Source organism: Lithobates pipiens, unplaced genomic scaffold (assembly GCF_037356315.1).
Source record: "Lithobates pipiens isolate NorthernLeopardFrog02 unplaced genomic scaffold, aLitPip1_a1.2 Scaffold_1, whole genome shotgun sequence".
Taxonomy (NCBI): Eukaryota; Metazoa; Chordata; class Amphibia; order Anura; family Ranidae; genus Lithobates; species Lithobates pipiens.
The window spans coordinates 82,392,233-82,414,690 of NW_027507685.1; the positions used below are offsets into that span (position 1 = coordinate 82,392,233).

A 22,458-nucleotide genomic window follows, 5' to 3' on the forward strand; every position below is an offset into this window, starting at 1 on the left:
AAGCCACAGCGCTGCACCATTCCCAGCAGACCCTCACAGGCACCTTCCAGGGGCATACCATACAGGTCCCAGGACCACCGCCATTCAGCCAGCCCCCCCCATGTTAGGTGAGAGCCCACAGAGAGCCCCTATATAGGCACGCACACACACCACTCAGCAGCCACATGCAGCATCCCCCCCCCCCACCCGAGGGGGGAGGGAGGGAAGATAGGGACAGGGGAGAGAAGATAGGGAGGTGAGGGAGCCCCCGAATTGACCTCCCAGGAAATGCCCAGCAGCTCAGCCCCTTTAGAACAGGGAGAGCTGTACTTACCAGTCCTGAAGAGCTGGGAGACATTCCATTGTAGATCTACTCCTGATCAGTACAGGTAGCTACTGGCCTCGGCATACTGTGACACAGACATCAGTAGCTCGGTCATATGTATGCCCCGGAGCATAAAAGCTCACAACCACCTTTGGAGCTGAGGTATGTCATGGCCTGCTGAGATGTAGCTGCGACCTACACATGCTAGATGGCCGGATTGGGGAGACTACAGGGATAAGTGAACCAGCCCGTCACCCAGCCGGCTGTTGATAGAAGAAGATCACAGGATCACTCATCTTGTGCAAAAAAGCAAAGCTTCTGCATTAAAAAACAAACAAAAAAAAAACACACACCTATGGGCCCACAGGGTTCCCAGGTCTGTCTCCTTCACTAGGCAAAATAAAACTGATTACTGCAAGGCAGGGCGGAGGGTTAATACCTCCTAGGGGACCGCCCCCTGCGCGGAACTGAATGTTCTGAGTGTTGTGTTACAACTTTGCCTAGTGTGTCCTAAAGGGAAAGGTATACAACCCAATGGTCCAAGAGAGAAGCTGTGTCGGTCGGTGAAATAAGAGAAATATCTGTAACCAAATTGTTGGCAAAAGGTTGGAAGGGCACAATTGGCTAAAATGCCTCTGTATGTATGTGTAGCATTAACAGTACCCTTTACTAGAGACACCTGAACTCAAAATGGAGATGTTCACATATTTGGCCATATAGTGCAAGTCTGCTTACCCTGATGGACTCAGCTTCTGCCTCAGCTTCAGTAATGAGCTTCATCCTGCAGACAGACAGAAGACAAGAGATGGTAAACATACTTATAAGGAGCAAAGAACATGGACAGCAGTAAAGGGAATACAGCTAACCTCTCTGCCTCAGCCAGTTTCTCCAGTCTGTACCGCTCTGCATCTGCTGGTTTCTTGATTCTGGCCTCAAGTTCCTTCTCCTTCCTCATGATCTCCTGGTCTTGTAGTTGAATCTGTTGAGTCCTCTCCACCACCTGGACTTGAACCTTCTGTTCCTCAATCTTCTGCTTTGTCTTGGCCACCTGCAGACAAGTGGGCAAAAGATTAGCTGCGTCCTCTAATGTAGAGGCACAATAGGTATTGATGGTTATACCTGTAACTGGAAGGCTAGGTCACTCTCTGCTTTCCTGGTGTTTACTTCCAGGTCATACATGGCCTTCTTCAGCTCAAAGTCTCTTTGAGCTTTAGCCATCTCAATTTCGTTGATGTACTGGGCGGAAACTTTCTCCTGTAGGGCCGCTGCTTCCTGTAAACACAGAAAATCATGTCATTCCATACAAGGAATTATTTAAAGCTGAACTCCAGGCTAACAGATAAACACATAGATGATATACACATAGGAGAGCATTTTTTTCCTGCCAAAAGACTTATATGCCTGCCCATCCTGAGATCTATGCTAATATGCCATACAGCACAGCAATGTCTGAAAGAGAAGGCATCATTTTTTTCCTGCTGCAGTTATGCAATATTTACAGATCTTGATCCTCTCCTAGCCTGTGACTTGTTGGTAAAAGCAAAAGCAACACATTGACAAGCCCATCTCAGTCATTCTGCTAGCTCCTCTTATCAGCATATACATCGTACCGTGTTAGCACATAAGCACTGAACTCTGCTGTAGAGAGGATTACAAGTGGCTAATACCAAGTCAAACTCAGATATTTACAGTTAAATAAATACATGTGATGATGTAGTAATTAATACAAAGCGGCAGTAATGTGTGTCTTATTTGCCTGGAGTTCAGTTTTTAGTGTATAATTGATGAGGATGATGAAGTCCTCTGCTATGTAACAGAGGACTTCAATTTTTCAATAATTAGCAGACATCAGTAATCACCTTAATTCCAGCATCTCGCTTGGCCACAGCCTCACCGATTCTGGCATCCTTCTGTACCTGAGCTGTCCGAGCCTTTCCCAGAGAGTGTAGGTAATCCTAAAGACGTGAAGACAAAAACTATGAGATGCTGAAACCAATCTCCAGTGCTCTATTCACGTCTTAACTTTTTTTTTTTTCTTTTTTTACTTGGTCATCATGAATGTCCTTCAAGGTGTAGCTCACAACGCTGATTCCCATGTTTACAAGGTCCGAAGAGGCCACTTTAAAGACTTGCTCGGAGAACTTCTGCCTATCCTTGTAGATTTCCTGATGAAAAAAAGTTTTTGGAGAATATGAGAAAATGTTTTATGTAAACTGGATCTAAACCCTCCCTGGGAGACATTTATTTTTCTAAAGCACAGTGTACAATAAACTATTGCCATGTTTCTATTCATACATTGTTTTCATCTTTTTTTTTTTTTTCTTATGTCAGCACTGCTGAAATCCTCAAGCCCTTCAGCCACTTCCTGCTTACATGCACATCATTGTTCTGGACCAGCTTCCTGGTAGCGACATTGGTGGACCACACCTGCGCAATTTGTCAGCACAACAGCTTGTAGTCTATACCAGGAGTGCAGGATGACAATGCAGAAGCACAATTACGAGACGGTTCTGACCCCATAAGAAGTGCCTGACCAAAGACCCCCAATTAATATTTAATTTCATCAAGAATCTTGACATAATATTACATAGTGGGGGAAACTTTTTTTTTGCAAGTTTGCCCACTTAGGCTGGGTTCACACCGCTGCGGGGGGAGAACCGGATGTGATTCGCACAGCAAATCACATCCGATCTCCGTAGCACTGCGAGTTCAGCCATACAGATAGTATGGCTGAACTCGCAGCTGTCCCGCAGCAAACTCGCACAGGACCCTTTTTTGGGTCCGCAACGGAATCGGATCGCATGGGGGTTCACACCATGCGATCCGATTCCTGTGCGAGTCGGCAGATCGCACTGCGATATGCCGACGGATCTGGGGGTGTCATTAACATAACATTGACACCCCCAGCCGTCCGCATAGGGCAGTGTGAACTGCCGGCGGGAGGTGAGCGATGCGGGAAAACGCCGCGGATTCGCGGCGTTCCCGCATCGCAATAGTGTGAACCTAGCCTTACATAGAAATGAAGGGTCTATAATTTTTATCATAGGTGTATTTTAAAATGATAGACAGAATATCCACCATAAATCCAGAAAAAACACAATACAAATGTTATAAATGGAGTTGCAGTTCAGTCAGCAAAATAAATATTTGATCCCATACCAGTCAACAATAAATTTAGCTCCCACAGAATGGCTACAGTATGTGCTCATGTGGTACACAAATTAGCCCTGTCAATTTAAGAAGGTGCTCCCAACAACTCGTTAAGTATACAAATTGGTGTAGCTATGATTAAGCACTACTGAGAGTGTGAGGCCGCGTACACACGCGTGGACTGTTCGCCCAACTTTGTCCGTCCAACAGTTTCAGCAAACAGTCCGCTCAAAATTAGCATGGACATGCCCACACACGACGAACGAACAGTTTGCTGAAACCGTGCGCGATGACGTGAACAGCACGTACGACGGGACGAAAAATACGACGTCCTATACACTGCATTATAGCTTTCGGCGTGAAAATCCTTTGAGCATGCGCGCAACTTTGTTTGACGAACAAGCCTACACACGAGCGGGCTGTTCGCTGAAACAAGGTTTCAGCGGACAGTTTTTCGGAAATTCCGAAAAACCTTGTCCGTCCAACTGTCCGCTGAAACTGTCCGCTGAAAGCCCACACACGAGCGGACTGTCCGCCCAAACACTGTTCAGCGGACAAAGTTGGGCGAACAGTCCGCCCGTGTGTACGCGGCCTGAAACGTGTCAGATATTTCATCCTGTACCCTGCTGCTGTATGAATTTTTGTTATTTTACACAATAAAGGCATTTGTATCGGAGTGCAACTGTCCAGATTCTCTATTCTCAGATTCTCAATGGCACCGGCCGAATCAGTGCGATGCCGAATTTGCGGCGCCGCACCGATTCCCAAAAGTAGTTTTTGTACTACTTTTGGCGACTTTGGGGTGCAATTTGTATAGACATCTGTGCAGGAACCTGCACAGAAGTCTCTGAAATCGCCCCCCCGAAGTCCGATTGACATGCAAGTATGAAATCGTGCGAGTCCAGCTGAACTCGCACAAATTCAATCCTGCTGCAAGTGTGAACCTAGGCTCAACCTCACCATTATGGGCAAGACCAAAGAGCTGTCAAAGGAAGTCAGGGTCAAGACTGTAGGCATGAACATGGCTGGAATGGGCTACAAGACCATCAGCAAGAAGAAGACAACTGTTGGAGCAATTATTGGCAAGTGGAAGAAATACAAAATAACCATCAATTGCCCTCGGTCTGGAGCTCCCTACATAAAAGTTATACATATCTATATGCTGTCTTCAACTGTATATATCCTTTAGAAAGTGCTCTTCTTATTAGCAGACATTTTCTTCCTGGTTAAGATGGCAGAGAAGCCTGGGCATACAGCCAAGACAGCAGGCTGGAGTAAAGGTACACACGCCCTCTCCTCATAGGTAGAGGCTTTCAGCTCAGTTCGTTGTATATTTCAGGGCTCTGCTAATCCATTTATAGCATCCTCCCAACACAAAACTGACTGCTTTTATCATATGTGACAGAGAACTTGTCAGGCTGATAACAGAAGAACGCAGCAGCAGACAGCTACAGCAGGGGTAGGCAACTTGGGGCCCTCCAGTTATTGCAGAACTACAAGTCCCATCATGCCTCTGGAAGTAATTGTAACTGCCAGCCTTGCAATGCCTCATGGGAAATGTAGTTTCACAACAGCTGGAGGGCCCCAGGTTGCCTACCCCTGAGCTACAGGACATAGTGCTTTGAAGAGAGATAACAAAACACTGCAGCTACATGTGCCCAGCTCCAATTTCATGAATCTGGTTTACATCTACGTTAAGGATTTAGAGAAGATCTGTAAATAAGTGTGGACCAAAGCTCCTCCTGGGAGGTGAGCAAATCTGGTAAACAACTACAAGAAAAATCTTACACCTATGTGCTTGCAAACAAGGGTTTGCTTGGGCATCACATACTTATTTTACGCACTGAACTGCAACTCAAGTTATAACATGTGTTTTTTCTAGATTTGTGCTTGATATTCTCTGTTTCAACCATTTAAAATACACCTATGTTAAAAATTATAGACCCTTCTTTTCTTTGTAAGTGGGCAAACTTACAAAATCTGCAGGGGATTAAATAATTATTTCCCCCCACTGTATGTGCATTTAAAGTGCATGTATCGTTACATAGTTAGGTTGGAAAAAAAAAAAAAAAAAAAAAAAAAAAAAGACAAAAAGTCCATCCAGTTCAACCACAAAAAAATAAATAAATAATATCATACGATCCAATATACCCACAGTTGATCCAGAGGAAGGCAAAAAACCCCAGCAGAGCATGATCCAATTTTCTAAAGCAATCGGATTTTCCCCAGATCAACTTTACCTATAAATGTTAGTACCCAGTTATATTATGTACACTTAGGAAATAATCCAGGCCTTTCTTAAAGCAATCCACTGAACTGGCCATAACCACCTCTGCAGGGAGTCTATTCCACATTTTCACAGCTCTAAGGCCGCGTACACACGCGCGGACTGTTCGCCCAACCTTGTTCGGCAAACAGTTTCATCAAACAGTCCGCTCAAAATTTGCATGAGCGGACTTGCCCACACACGAGCGGACTGTTTGACGAACAAGGTTGGGCAAACAGTTCGCTCAACTTTTGAAATGAACGGACTCGCCCACGTAAGGAGGAGGCAAATCCGCCCATTTCAAGCGCGTGTACAGGTAGGCGGGGCCCGCGAAGGAGACGTCGCGGGCTCCGCCGCCTGGAATGGGCTTAAAGGGGAACCCCAACGCCGAAAAAAATCGGCGTGGGGGTCCCCCCAAAGTCCACACCAGACCCTTGTCCGAGCACGCTACCCGGCCGGCCAGGAAAGGGGGGCGAGCGAGCGCGTCCCCCCCTCCTGAGCCGTACCAGGCCGCGTGCCCTCAACATGGGGGGTGCCTTGGGGAAGGGGGGGCCGCGCGGCCCCCCCACCCCAAAGCACCTTGTCCCCATGTTGATGAGGACAAGGGCCTCTTCCCGACAACCCTGGCCGTTGGTTGTCGGGGTCTGCGGGCGGGGGGCTTATCGGAATCCGGGAGCCCCCTTTGAGAAGGGGGCCCCCGGATACCGGCCCCCCACCCTATGTGAATGAGTATGGGGTACAATGTACCCCTACCCATTCACCTGTGAAATAAAGTACAAATAAAAACACAACACAGGGGGAAAAAATATTTTATTGCACAGCCGGGGGTCTTCCGTCTTCGGGGGTCTTCTCGCCGGACTCCTCCGCTATGTGTGTGTAGCTCTTTTGCCAGCGGAGGAGTCCGGCTTTCTTCCTCCCCGCCGCCGGCCTCTTCTCCCGACTTCGGGGGTCTTGTCCCCCTCTTCGGTTCTTCTGCCGGGCCACCGCGCCTGGTCCGGTGGCCCGGTCTTCTGTCGCCGTCTTCCGTTCTTCTGTCGCCGCCTTCGGTTCTTCTGCCGGGCCACCGCGCCTTCTTGTAGCTCTTTTACAGGCGGTGGCCCGGTCTTCTGTCGCCGCTGTCGCCTTCCGTTCTTCTTCTTGTTCTTCTTCTTCTCCTGGAGATGTTGACTCGACGAGCTCTCCGGCCGGAATGCCAGGGACGCGCTCTGCGGTCACTTATATAGTGACAATGGGGCGGTGTCACATGGTATATGTCACATGGGTTGGTCACATGGGTTGATGTCACATGGGGACTATGACATCGTAAGGGGGCGGGGTCACCATGTGACCAACCCATGTGACATATACCATGTGACACCGCCCCATTGTCACTATATAAGTGACCGCAGAGCGCGTCCCTGGCATTCCGGCCGGAGAGCTCGTCGAGTCAACATCTCCAGGAGAAGAAGAAGAAGAACAAGAAGAAGAACGGAAGGCGACAGCGGCGACAGAAGACCGGGCCACCGCCTGTAAAAGAGCTACAAGAAGGCGCGGTGGCCCGGCAGAAGAACCGAAGGCGGCGACAGAAGAACGGAAGACGGCGACAGAAGACCGGGCCACCGGACCAGGCGCGGTGGCCCGGCAGAAGAACCGAAGAGGGGGACAAGACCCCCGAAGTCGGGAGAAGAGGCCGGCGGCGGGGAGGAAGAAAGCCGGACTCCTCCGCTGGCAAAAGAGCTACACACACATAGCGGAGGAGTCCGGCGAGAAGACCCCCGAAGACGGAAGACCCCCGGCTGTGCAATAAAATATTTTTTCCCCCTGTGTTGTGTTTTTATTTGTACTTTATTTCACAGGTGAATGGGTAGGGGTACATTGTACCCCATACTCATTCACATAGGGTGGGGGGCCGGTATCCGGGGGCCCCCTTCTCAAAGGGGGCTCCCGGATTCCGATAAGCCCCCCGCCCGCAGACCCCGACAACCAACGGCCAGGGTTGTCGGGAAGAGGCCCTTGTCCTCATCAACATGGGGACAAGGTGCTTTGGGGTGGGGGGGCCGCGCGGCCCCCCCTTCCCCAAGGCACCCCCCCATGTTGAGGGCACGCGGCCTGGTACGGCTCAGGAGGGGGGGCGCGCTCGCTCGCCCCCCTTTCCTGGCCGGCCGGGTAGCGTGCTCGGACAAGGGTCTGGTGTGGACTTTGGGGGGAACCCCCACGCCGATTTTTTTCGGCGTTGGGGTTTCCCTTTAAGCCCATTCCAGGCGGCGGAGCCCGCGACGTATCCTTCGCGGGCCCCGCCTACCTGTACACGCGCTCGAAATGGGCGGACTTTCCGAGCGGGAACAGTCCGCTCATTTCGAAAGTACAGCGGACAAGCCCACACACGGGCGGACTGTTCGCTCAAACACAGTTTCAGCGGACAGTTTTTCGGAATTTCCGAAAGACTTTGTCCGTCCAACTGTCCGCTGAAACTGTCCGCTGAAAGCCCACACACGAGCGGACTGTCCGCCCAAACACTGTTCAGCGGACAAGGTTGGGCGGACAGTCCGCCCGTGTGTACGCGGCCTTACTGTGAAGAAACCTTTCCGTATTTGGAGATGAAATCTCTTTTCCTCTAGACGTAAAGAGTGCCCCCTTGTCCTCTTTGTTGACTGTAAAGTGAAAAACTCGATACCAAGTTCACTATATGGACCCCTTATATATTTGTACATGTTGATCATATCCCCCCCCCCCCCCCCCCCTAATCTCCTCTTATCAAGAGTGAATACATTTAGTTCCTCTAATCTTTCCCCATAGCCGAGTTCCTACATGCCTTTTATCAGTTTGGGGTACACCAATGATAACCTTAGACCATTCAGAGTCAGAATCATTGACCACTACTCTCTGAATTCTGTCTTTTAGCCAGTTTTCTATCCATTTACAAACTGATATTTCCAAACCTGTAGACTTTACCTTACACATGAGCCATGTGTGCAGAACTGTATCGAACGCTTTTGCAAAATCCAAGTATACCACGTCCACCGCCACCCCTCTGTCCAAGGTTTTACTTACCACCTCATAAAAAGAAATCAGGTTTGTCTGACAACTTCTGTCTTTCATGAATCCATGCGGTCTGTTGCTTAAAATATTTTTTTTTCTGCAAGAACTCGTCTATGTGGTCTTTTATTAATCCCTCCAGTATCTTCCCAACTATAGAAGTTAAACTAACAGGTCTATAGTTACTTGGTAAAGACGTTGTTCCCTTTTTACATATAGGCACCACATTGGCCCTGCACCAATCCAGTGGTACTATTCCTGTCATTAATGAGTCCCTAAAGGTACCACTTACTTACCAGTAGCTGTCTTTCTGGGAAATCTTCCAGGACAGCACACCTGAGAGATGAGAGGCTCCTCCCTACAGGAAACACAATCGACAGCTGTTTTAAGTCCCCACCCTTCCCCTTGATCCTCAGTTTGTAGAGAAGTCCTGAACCCGGTTCACAAGGGAAATCATTCCTCATAGGCACTCGCCTAGTGTTCTACAATTTTCCCTCCAACGGGCGGGAAGTAGGCCTGCCGTCCTGGAAGATTTCCCAGAAAGACAGCTACGGGTAAGTAACTGGTACCTTTCTCAAGTCATCTTCCAGGACGGCACACCCGAGGGGATAAAACATGTATCTCAGGCCTACCTTAGGGTGGGGCCACTGCAAGACCCTCTTGGCGAACCTTGGTTCTGCAGTGAGCTTTACCTTCATCAAGCATATGGAGTGGAGGTATCTTAGCTGGATCATGCGGCTGATCTGCAGGTCTGCTCCACAGATGTCCCTGCCTTTTCCGCTTCAGGTGCAGTATCTAGTTGGAATGGGCTCTTAAAGATGGAATCAGAAAACATGTTAAACTTGTACTGTAGGTTAGCAATGTTGCCTGTCTCACACATCTAACAACCATGGCCTATTGTGCCTATAGGTGCTACTTAGAACCACTAAAAAGATAAATTTAGAGACCTGTGTTGTAAGACAAGAACACTACATTAACCACTTCCCGACCAGCGCACGACGATGTACGTCGACAGAATGGCACGGGCAGGCATATTGGCGTACAGGTATGTCCAATATTCAATGCAGCCCTGCTATCGGGAGCGCGCCGCTGGCGGCGCGCTCCCGCGCATGTCGGGACCCCCGTGGGTCCGGTCGCGGGACCCGCGGACTCGATTGCCGCGGGCATCCCCGCGATCGTCTCACGGAGCGGCCGAATGGAGGAAATTCTGTATAAACATTTCTCCATTCTGCCTAGCAACTAGTGACGCTGATCTCTGCTCCATGTGATTGGAGCAGAGATCAGTGTACACTAAATGAAAGCCCAACCCCCCCACAGTTAGTAACACACCCCTAGGAACACTTAACCCCTACACTGCCACCCACTGGTTAACCCTTTCACTGCCAGTGTCATTTACACAGGAATCACTGCATTTATATAGCAGTGATTACTGTATAAATGACAATGGTCCCAAAAATGTGTCAAAAATGTCCGATGGGTCCCCCACAATGTCGCAGTCACAATAAAAATTGCAGATCGCCGCCATTACTAGTAAAAAAAAAAAAATTATTAATAAAAATGCTATAAAACTATCCCTATTTTGTAAACGCTATAACTTTTGCGCAAACCAATCAATAATCGCTTATTGCGATTTTTTTTACCAAAAATATGTAGAAGAATACGTATCGGCCTAAACTGAGGGAACATTTTTTTTTATATATTTTTGGGGGATATTTATTATAACAAAAAGTAAAAAATAATGCGTTTTTTTCAAAATTGTCGCTCTATTTTTGTTTATAGCGCAAAAAATAAAAAAATCGCAGAGGTGATCAAATACCACCAAAAGAAAGCTCTATTTGTGGGAAAAAAAGGACGTCAATTTTGTTTGGGAGCCACGTCGCACGACCGCGCAATTGTCAGTTGAAGCGACACAGTGCCGAATCGCAAAAAGTGGTCTGGTCTTTGACCAGCAAAATGGGCCGGTCTGCAAGTGGTTAATCAATAAGAGAGCCTGTCTTAACACTACCCTGTTCAGGGAAATAAAACCGCAAAAAAAGGGGGGCCCTGACAGACAAACCTTTTTTGTTCCTTTTTATCTTTACGTCAGCAAAGACTAAAGGGAAGCCTACTTAAGGGTAATAGATTAAGCTTGATCCCTGGGTTTAAGGCATGCCCAATCTATGGCTTTACTTACGCCTGAGAGCCTACTTCAGGAGATTAAAGTCCCTAGCAGGAGTAGACTACCCATATTGCTATGTCTAGTTTTGCTAGAAGGGCGAAATGAAGGCCATGCACCGAGCCGAAACCTATTCGATCAGGTACACATCTTTATACTTCATCCTCAGGCCCTAATACTCCTCTGAACAGAACTCTCCAAGTTCTTAATAAACAGGGCGATTCATTATCCCCTTCCTCCAGTGTCCCATAACCCTACAGGGCTTCAACCCTAGGAAATGGTTCTGGCATCCCTGAATGTAAGGGGGTCGAGGCTTTCTGACATGTGACATTTGACATCTGCAGCCAGAACTCCTGGCCCCTCCATGGAAAAGAAGGCTGAAATACAAAAGGTAATACATGTATTATTAATATCACAAATAAAAAGATCATAGATTGTGAGCACGGCACAATAGATTTAGAGAGAAAGGACACAAGCATATACAACAATGTTGTGTACCCGAGTGTGACTAGCTAAACCGATATATCAAATATGGGAAGAGACCCAAATCTGAACCTCAATGTAGGCAAACAGTCCTCACAGTCTTGTTTTCTGATGTGCTGCCAAGATGTAAAAACATTAAGACACAAGCAAACCCCAAAAGGCTGCGTATTTGTGAAGAGCAGCTAGCTAGGTCAAAACTGATATATAAATACAGAAAGGACAGGATACCCCCTTAACTGTTGGGTTTTACAGCAAGACAAGGCTATAAATATAAAGACAGAAAGACCCAAACTTCTATGTTGCAAATTTCTGACAAACCACCAAATACAGTTATAAGATAAATATGAACACCAACTCCCATGTTGTGCATTTCTGCTATGCCACAGGGTAAAATATGGAACACAAGACAATCCTTTCTGTCATGCATTTCTGTAGTGTAGTTCAGATAGAACCAACACTGAGAAAGGACACAAGCAACCTGCAGCATTGTGTTTTTCTGAAGAGCAGTAAGGCAAGGCAAGGCAATATGAAACAGAAAGCACCAACAAGCTTCAATCTTGAGTATTTCTGCTGTGCAACATAAAAACAGACACTGAGGAATATAAACAAAAAACAGACAGCCTTTACAGATGCAATGTTTCTGGTCTGCTGCAAAATAAGACAATGACTCCACGATGAGTATTGCTGCTGCGTAGCAAAACCTCAACCAAAGGGACAGATAAGCTTAGTGCTCCCACACCTGTGCGACCCAACCTGCGACTTGGGACTGCAAGACGCATGAGAAGTCATACACTATGGCTTCCAATGGGTACCATTCGTGTGTGCGACTCCAGCAGTCCGATTCCTGGATCCACAGACCTCAAGATTACACAGGTCGCAGGGAAAATAGCAATTTCCAGGTCGAACAAGTGAGGGATCCCCAATGCTGTGACTCCTTGGAGGAGTGCAGCCAACAACCCCCCTGCTGTGTATCCCTAAGATGCAGAAAGGTAGATCAATGAGAACACTGCTCACTGCTGTGCCCGATATACAAACGATAAGGCAGTAAATATAGGACATACAGGACACAAACATTCAATCTTTGTGTATGTCTAATGTGTAGCAATATACCAATACTGAGCAGAGATGCCACCATCCTCAATGTGTCTCTCAGCTGAGCAGCAAAAACAAAAAATAAATAAAAATAAACATCGGAAAAAGACAAGCAACCTTCACTGCTGTGTCCTTTCTGATATGCAGCCAATAAGGCAGTATATGCAAGACATAAAAAGGACAGACAAACTTCAATCTTGTATATGTCTGATGTGCAACAATATAACAATTCTGAATAGAGATAGCACATCCATATTGAAGCGATTTGGCATTGCGACTTCAACATGTCAAATTGCATGGCTAAAAATCGGCACGACACCACTTTGTGGTGCTGCACGGATTACCAAAGGCAGTATATGTACTACCCCTGGCAAGGGTTCAATTTGTATTTCTGCTATGTAGCCCAACAAATTCGAACCATCAATTTTCACTGCTGCCTTTCTGATAAGGCAGTAAAACAGGACACAAAACCCCACAGACCTTAATCCTGTATATGTCTGATGTGCAACAATAAAACGCTCTGAATAGAGATAGCACATCCATAGTGAAATGATTTGTCATGCGACTCAACATATCAAATCGCATGCTTAAACTCAGCAGCCATTGCCATTAATACCACTTTCTGAATCAGCACAACGCCACTTTGCGGTGCTGCACCAATTACCAAAGGCAGTATATCTACTACCCCTAGCCCAGGTTCAATTTGTATTTCTGCTATGCAGCCCAACAAATCAGGACCATCAAACTTCACTGCTGCCTTTCTGATAAGTAACCAACAAGGCAGTAATACAGGACGCAAAGCCCCACATGCAGACCTCAATCTTGTGTATGTCTGATGTGCAGCAATATAACCATTATGAGCAGAGATGTCAGACTCAATGATGTGCATTCCTGCTGTGCAGCACAAAACCTGAAAGTACAGACCACCTTCACTGTTGTATTTTTCTGATCTGTAGCCAAAAAAAAGCAGTACCTTTAGGATATAAAGGACGGCTAACAAGCTTCAGTGCAGTGCATTTCTGATGTACAGCAATATAGCCCTTATGAGTAGAGATGTCACAAATCTCAATGTGCATTTCTGCTGCATCCCAGCAAGGACAAACCTTCACTACTGAGGTCTACTGGTGTGCAGCCAATGAGGAGTCATGGTCTATGCCTTTATGAAATAACCAACAGGCAATTTATTTCATAGGCATAATCTGGGCTGTAGATACTAAACCTTCACCACCAGTGAAGGAACAAATCCTAAAATGGTTGGACACCCTACTATAATAGTTGTTGTCCTACCTTACCTCCATAGACTGAGCAAACGCTAGCCAGCTCATACCCAGGTGGGGCTGATTATCAACTAAAGTCTCAATGAGCCCAGCCCTAGAGACAAATTTAAGACAGCCTCTAGAAGAGGTGGTTACCAAAGGATATAGGAAGCGATCTATGGCGAATCGCCTTTAGATCTGCCACTGAGTGGATTGTAGCCCAAGGCAACAAAAAAAATTTCTTACTCGTACACTATAATATAACCACAGTGTAAAGGTGGAGTGGGAGGTTGGAGCTTATGAAAGTTACCTATAGCAAGCAACCCCCAAAAGGAGGATCTATCACAAGGGAACCCCTACTGTGCCACACAGAAGCTTGGTTCCTGCCCATCATTGAATGTTAGGTCAGCTTTTAAGCATCTTGAAGCAACTTCAGATTCCTAGCAGCTGGTCTAATAGGGCCAGTAACCTAGTGCACCTGCTGACCAGGGGAGCTTCTGAATCCACCAATCACTGCCCAATTAATAACTTGTTCAGTGGTATACCTGGCCTGTAAGTAACCTTTTTGTATCTTCTAGGTCCACTCTGTACGCTATATTCATCCTTACTAATGTACCACAACTGGGCATGTAGGGAGAGGCTGGCAACCTACTGTTGCGATAACCAGTGTCTCTGCTGTAAGAGGGAGCTGTGGCTGGTGGTTTTTGCAGTGGCGTCTGGGCTATTTGTATCCCGACCCCAGGTTCTACACTGCACCAGTCAGTATATACACGGGGAAGGGGAGCAATGGCCTACCTATCTCTTTCCAATCGGAGGTGGTTTAGGCACACTCGTTCCTCTGCACCACCTATCCACCATACAGCGTCTCTGATGTAAGAGGGAGCTGCGGGCTATTTGAATCCAGACCCCAGGGGAGATTATCTCAAATACCCAGAAACCCTCTGGCTGGAATTGGGGATTTTGCAGCTAAATTCCCAATGCAAAAGGAAAGTACTCACCATTGCCGTCTTCCCCTTTTGCTTTTCCATCCTTATGGTCCACACGCAAGGAGGATAGCCACCAAAGTGCCCCCCCAACTTCTGTCCCCATAGGGAGGTGCAAGGTTAGTCTGTGTCCTGCACTGTACCAGTCAGTATATACACATGGGGGGGTGCAATGCTTTCCATTCCTCATTGCCATCCGAGGTGGTTAAGGCAGACATCCACTGTTGTGAACTGGTGCCTCCTCGCTCTAGCAAAAGGAGGATGTGGGCACCTGCTCCTGCTGACTCTCAGCATTCCCTCCTGGGTAAGAATGCCACCGCCATTTTCCCGAAGTTTGAAAATGATGCGGGTGATTGTCGCCGTGCCCTCTCCAGCAGCCCACGTGAGCTACCGGGGGCCCAGGAGTAGGGGACACGATCCCCCTGGAGAGAACCGATGGCCAGCACCCCCGTCTGAACAGCCACCTGGACAGGTAAGGAGGGGAGACAGGATAATGGCCCCTGAAGTTCTGGGTACACCACTGTACCCTGGGTCCTTCAACTTTCAGGGGGGCTCTTCCAATTTCCCTGAGGAAAAGATAGGGGAACCCCCCCAGGAAGGATCAGAATATCCTACCAGACCCAGAGGCTTCCCAAGCTTGTGGTCCGGCCCCCAGGGGGAGATCACCAGCCCCAGGCTTCGGGTCATTTGGGAAAAAAAATAAAAACAGTTTCGCTGTGTAGGGAGAAACAATGAAAAACTGAGGATCAAGTGGGGACTTAAAACAGCTGTCGATTGATTGCGTTTCCTGTAGGGAGGAGCCTCTCATCTCTCAGGTGTGCCGTCCTGGAAGATGACTTGAGAAAAATTAGATACAATGGCTTTGAAATTACAGAGCTCAATTCTTTTAGGATCCGTGGGTGTAAGTCATCAGGTCCAGGTACTTTAACCACCTTTATTCTGTCCAAATATTTCTGGACCATATCACTTTTGAGCCATTGTGGATTTGGGGCTGCGTCACTACCACCCCCATTATGGGCATAAGCTCCCCCATGCTTCTTTGTATACACAGAGCTGAAGAAAGTATTTAATAAATTAGCCTTCTCTTTGTCCCCAGTCACCCACTCCAGATTATTTTGTAAAAGGGCCTACACGCTCAGACTTGACCTTTTTACTATTAATATATTATTTGAAGAATTTTTTGGGGTTTGTCCTACTATCTTTTGCAATCGGTCTTTCATTTTGAATTTTTGCATCCTTGATTTCTTTTTTACATATTCTGTTATATTCTTTTTAACATTTAAACGACGCTAGCGTTCCTTCATTTTTATATTTTTTTTAAAAGCTTTTTTTAACTTTGGCCGTGAGCTACATCGGTTTTATTTTTAGCCTTTTAAACGTATTTCCACATGGGAATATACTTTGCTGTGAGATCAGTCTTTTTGAAGAATTCCCATTTCTGTTCTGTGCCCATTGATGCCAATATTCTCTCCCAGTCTAGGTCCTGGAGAGCAGCCCTCATCCTTGGAAAATTTGCTCTCTTGAAATTAAAGCGGAGGTCCATCCTAAAGTGGACCTTCCGCTCATTGGAATTCCCCCCCCCCCCTCCGGCGCCACAATTGGCACCTTTCAGGGGGGAGGGGGGTGCAGGTACCTGTACAGTACAGGTATCTGCACCCACTTCCGGCATAGCTATCTGCGGAAAGGGGCGTAGATTACGCCCCTTTCCGAAATTCCCTTGCTGCCTGCTGGGAAACACACGGATCCCAGAGGCAGCGGGACCATCCTTATTGCGCAGCGCGACTCGCGCATGTGCAGTAGGGAACCGGGAAATGAAGCCGAAAGGCTCCACTTCCTGATTCCCATACCCAAGATGGCAGCGGCAGCACCCGAGAGATGATCGAGAGATTGGCTTCGGGTGCCGGCATCGCGGGCGCGCTGGGCGGGTAAGGTGTCCTTATTTTAAAAGTCAGCAGCTGCAGTATTTGTAGCTGCTGGCTTTAAAAAAGAAAAAAAAAAAAAAAAAAAAAAAACAGCGGAACTCCCGGCGGACTCCCGCTTTAAGTGTTTTTTTCCCGTATGTGATTTTTGCTTACAGCTAACATCAAATGAAATCATATTATGGTCACTGCTACCCAGGTGTTCCTTTACGTTCTGCATGGTTTGAGATTACCAGGTCCAACAGAGCATCATTCCTAGTTGGGGCCTCAAACTGAACCATAAAATTGTCCTGTAATAGTTTTATAAATTGTTGCCATTACCCCAGTCAATTTCTGAGTAGTTAAAATCCCCCATTAGTATCACTGTCCCAGCCCTTTCTATCTGTGCAAGGAGCGGAGTCTCCTTCATTAACATTGGGTGGTCTATAACAAACTCCAATGATTAACTTTGATCTACGCACATCTGTATGCAGTTCCACCCATAGCGCTACAGACTTATCACACTCTCCCTCCACCAGGTCCTCTCTCACTCGCTTTGAGATCACTTCTCACATACAAACAGACCCTTCCACCTTTCCTTTTTACTCTGTCTTTCTGAAAGAGTGCATAGCCAGGAATATTAATAGCCCAGTCATGTGGGGAATGAAGCCAAGTTTCAGCAATACCGATTACATCATAGCTCTCCTGATGCACCAGAGCTTCCAACTCACATATTTTGCTTGGCAGACTTCTGGCATTGGTGAACAAACATTTTAATGCATTAATATATTTTGACCGGTCACATGCTATCCTCTTGGGTGTTCCAAGATTACAACTAGGACTTGCTACTATATTTACCTTGGGTTTATGTGCTTTGGTTACCCTACCACTAATGCCCCTAATATTACCCTCTGGACTACGCTCCACGCTGACCATCTCTGGACCCTCCCCACCTTCACCAAGTTTAAAAACCCCCTCTAACTTTTTGGCCATCCTTAATCCCAGCTGATCTGCACCCTCCTCATTTAGGTGCAGTCCGTCCCTTCTATAGTACCGGTTGTCGACAGAGAAGGTCTTCCCCCAGCCCCTGCCAGAAATCTGTCCACCAGATCCGTGATGTGCCGAACCCGAGCGCCCGGCAGACAACATACAGTTTGGCACTTCAGGTCTTGTTACAGATTGCCCTCCTAAGAATTGAGTCCCCTACCACCAGAATCTGTCTTTCCTTTCCCTTCGCCCCCCCCCCACACACACTCTCACTGGAGTTCTTCCCCTGGCAGCTAGGAGAATCCCTCAGCTCCAGCAGTGCTGGTCCCTGACTGGGATCACCAATGTCGCTCAATGGAGTGTACTTATTGGGATGCTCCGGCCCTGGATCGGCCTCCCTGGCACTTGCCTCTAACCTTCCTGACACTGTCACCCATCTACTCTCTGCATCTTTGTCTCCACCCACCTCTGTGCTGGCCCCTGCCGGCACATTCCTGGCTCTCATTTAGGGTGGAGGGTCCTCTCAGTACTGACAGTTGCTTCCCCAGATTCAGAATCTGGGCTTCCAGAGAAACAATGTGCTTACATTTTGCACAGCAGTATTCGCCCTCGATCAGATGATCAAGGAACGCATACATGCCGCAAGATGTACAACGAGTCACCTCTCCACACCCGCCAGTCATCGTACCTATTAATTTAATGAGGATTAGAGATTATACCCAGTCCAAATTACCTAACTAGCTTCCTGACACTAATACTCAACAAGACAGTACACAGGTACTCACAGACCAGCGTGCACCCACAATACACAAGTACTAATGATACACACTTTCATTTCTTTGTAAGTGGGCAAATTTACAAAATCTGCAGGGGATTAAATACTTATTTCCCCCACTGTATGTGCATTTAACGTGCATGTATATTGATTGTTTGCCACATTTCCTTTGGACTTCCTACCCCAGAGACAAAAGAACATTTTAGAATTCTCCCAAATTGGAGAGAAATTCTCCATTGAGTCAGTCATTTGCAGAACAAGTGTTCCCATTGGGAGACTTTCCCTCACCTTTTTTTCTGGGGATAACTCTAAAATTTTGGATATCCTCTTACTTTGTTTCAGTGACCATGGGCACGAGCACAAATAGGTGATGACTCTCTACAGTAGGGATACAGACTGGATTAAAAATTAGATATTAAATATAGCACTGGGGAGTAAGTTACTATCATCTATCTGTGGGAACCTTGGAAATTGGAAAGCCATCTATATTACCTGACCTGCTCGGTTTATTTTTAAACAAACCCCACGCTACATCTGTATAGTACTATATTCTGATATGCAAGTATATTGACATAAAAAAAAAAAAAATTCTGTGAATTATTCCATCGTCCTAATGTCCTGCAATTTGTATTTCTACTTGTCAAACCATGAATCAGGCCGAGACAGAAGTACAATTAAATCACACTCGTTTAAAAAATAAAAAAGGTAAATAGAGAAAGCGTAGTCAAAAGCATAGCCAGAGTCCAGAAACTGGATTGAGTAGTCAGTCCAGAGTTCAATAACCTGATCGGGTAATCAGCCAGGCCAGAAATCAGGGATCCAAGTAGAGCAACAGCAAGCAGAATAAGCCAGAAGGGATTTCAGCAATCCAGTATTTGAACAGAACCGCAGGAGATGGTTTCTTGTGATGTGACCAAGGCGAGGGGACAAATATAAAGTGAGCTGGACAGCTTTAGGTAGGCAGGTCAGACGAGCTGGATAAGGAACAGCTGGTAACTGTGGAGAGAGATGGGAGCTGGCAATTAGCCGACAGCTGAGCAGCCAGCCCAGAGAAGGAAGGGCTAAGTCAGCCCTGACAGTACCCCCTCCTCAATGACCCCTCTCCCTCGGAGGGCCACCGGGCTTGAGGGGAAAAGGTCTATGGAACTCGTGGGGGAGGACAGGGGCATGTACGTCAGAGGATGAAACCAAGGAGCGTTCCTCCGGACCGTACCCCTTCCAATACACCAAGTACTGTATGCGCCCACAGAACCTACGGGAGTAAACAACGGATTGTATCTCATACTCCTCATGGTTCTCAACCTGAATAGGGCGAGGACGTGGCAAATCGGTTGCAGATCAATGGTTTCAATAAGGAGACATGAAACACATTTAAGATGCGCATACTAGGAGGAAGGTCCAACGCGTAAGCCACTGAGTTAATCCTGCGAAGGATACGGAAAGGCCCAATAAACCGAGGTGCAAACTTCAGTGAGGGAACACGAAGCGTTGAGAGATGACAGCCAGACCCTGCGCCCAACCTGGCAGGAAGGCACAGGCAGGCGTCTGCAGTCAGCATGAAGTCTGTACCTATCATTAGCATGACACAAAGCCTCCTGGACTTGTACCCAAGTGGAACGAAGACCACGGAGATGCTCCTCTAATGCAGGAATTCCCTTGCGGAACAAACGAGTCAGGCAACATGGAAGGTTGGAAACCATAATTCGCCATAAATGGAGACAATCGGGAGGCAGAATTCAAGGCACTGTTGTGAGCAAACTCTGTCCATGGTAATAGGTCTGACCAGTTATGGTGGTCAGAAATATAGCAACGTAGGAATTGCTCCAAGGACTGATTGGCTCGTTCTGTGGCCCATTTAGACTGCGGGCGATATGCAGAAGAGAAAGCAAGCTGGATTCCAAACTGTTCACAAAAGGCTCACCAGAACCGGGAGACAAACTGACTGCCCGTCTGAGACATGTAAGCCAAAGATCTCCCGAGCAAAAATGGAAGCCAATTCCTTAAAGATAGGCAACTTCTTAAAGTGGTTGTAAACCCTTACAAACCACTTTGACCTACAGGTAAGCCTAGATTAAGGCTTACCTGTAGGTCCAAGAAATATCTCCTAAACCTATACGGTTTAGGAGATATTTGCCCGAAGACAGGCACCGCTGTCTACGGCGCATGCGCCGTAGACAGCAGCATGCAGGCGCACTGAGCGCGGCATTTCCAACAACGGAGCTGCCGCGCGTGTCGGCTCCCGTGCGCATGCGTGGGAGTGACGTCATCGCGGCTCCGCCGAATGTCAGCGGCGGAGCTGCGAGACCCCACCGAAAAGATGGATGCGCCGGACTACAGGGGACAGCGGTGACATCGCTGGCTCCTGTGTCAGGTAAGTGACACATAATGGGCTACTATGCGATGCATAGTAGTCCATTATGCTTTGCCTTTGCAGGGAATGAAAGAGGAAGTAAACCCATCAGGGTTTACTTCCTCTTTAAGTGGAATACAATGACACATCTTTGAGAACCGGTCAACCACCATAAAGGATAACAGTGTTGCCTTATAATTAAATCCATTAACAGGAGAGTCCAGGGCCTCTCTCCACTGGGTATGGGTTGTAGGAGGCCCACTGGAAGGTGTCGTGGAGTCTTACTCTGAGCACCCACGGGACAGGCAGCTACAAAAGCAGTAACATCAGCCCTTAGACTAGGCCACCAGAATTGTTGGGAAATGGCCCAAAAAAGTTGATTCCTCCCAGGATGGCCAGCTGCCTTGGGAGAATGGCAAGTCTGGAGCACAGCAGTACAGATACTCTTTGGAACAAAAGCAGCGGTCACAAGTTTCTCAGGAGGAGCATGGACCTGAACAGCAAGAATTTTGTCACCCAACAGGAGAAGACTGGTGTGAATCGTAGCCAAGATACGATCAGGAGGAATCATAGGAACCGGAATTGAGTCAGACTTGGAAGTGGAGGAAAACTGTTGTGACAAGGCATCAGCCCTTACATTCTTAGTACCGGGTAAGAATGAGACAATGTAATTAAAACTAAACAAGAAAAGAGCCCATCGCGCCCTTCTGGGAGAGAGTCGCTTAGCCTCAGACAAGAATGTAAGATTCTTATGGTCAGAAAGAATAAGAACAGGCACAGTGGTACCTTCAAGGAGAGGTCTCCATTCTTTCAGGGCTAAAATGATCGCCAACAGCTCTCTGTCACCAATCTCATAATTGCACTCAGCAGGTGACAATTTCTGGGAAAAGTAGCCACACAGATGCATAGCACTCATAACGCTGCAGAGGATGTAAACCCACAGGTCGAGGCCACTGTAGGAATGCCGAAAGTTTCTCTGGGTCCGTGGAAATGACATAGCCCAGGAATGAAACCAGTTCACGATTGAACTCGCACTTCTCCAGTTTACAATAGAGATTGTTCCATCTTCGTTTCTGAAGCACACGACAGACATCAGTGTGGTGGCTCTCCAGGGACTTGGAAAATATGAGGATATCAGCGAGATAAACCACCACACAACTGCAACAAATCGGAGGACATTGTTAATAAATTCCTGGAAAACTGTCGGGCTAAAAGACATTACCAGGTATTCATAATGGCCTGTTCTGGTATTAAATGCAGTTTTCCACTCATCGCCCTCCTTAATGCGCACGAGATTGTATGCCCCTCTCAAGTCAAGCTTTGTGAAAACCGTTGCTTCCTTGAGGCGGTCAAATAACTAATCAATGGTATCGGGTAGGCATTCTTAATCGTGACACGATTGAGACCCCTATAATCTATACAAGGTCTCAGTTCACCGCTCTTTTTCACAAAGAAGAAACCAGCACCAGCAGGAGACGAGGATTTGCAGATGAAACCTCGAGAAAGTGCGTCAGCAATATACTCCTCCATGGCCTTATCCTGCAAGACCGACAAAGGGTAAACCAGGCCACAAGGAGGTATGGCACCAGGTAAGAAGGTCAATTGCACAATCATAAGACCGGTGTGGAGGCAAACTACCGGCTTGACCTTTATCAAAAGACATCGCTAAAATCGTGGTACTCCTCCGGCAGGGAGGGGAGTGAAGAGGTGCACAGGACCTTGGATACCTTCAGGAAGCATGTCT

At 47.2% G+C, this 22,458-nt stretch overlaps 1 protein-coding gene across 4 annotated transcripts in view; it reads right to left on the bottom strand.

Moving 5' to 3' along the window:
- Positions 1-22,458, bottom strand: part of FLOT1 (flotillin 1) — a 104,349-nt gene that overhangs the window by 24,562 nt on the left and 57,329 nt on the right. For all 4 annotated transcript variants that reach the window (XM_077463332.1, XM_077463344.1, XM_077463339.1 and 1 more), the window contains 5 exons: positions 2,350-2,469; positions 2,164-2,259; positions 1,424-1,576; positions 1,171-1,352; positions 1,040-1,085 (listed from right to left, as the gene is read on the bottom strand). In XM_077463332.1, the coding sequence (XP_077319458.1) occupies positions 1,040-1,085; positions 1,171-1,352; positions 1,424-1,576; positions 2,164-2,259; positions 2,350-2,469 (597 nt within the window). The remainder of the gene's footprint in view (positions 1-1,039; positions 1,086-1,170; positions 1,353-1,423; positions 1,577-2,163; positions 2,260-2,349; positions 2,470-22,458) is intronic.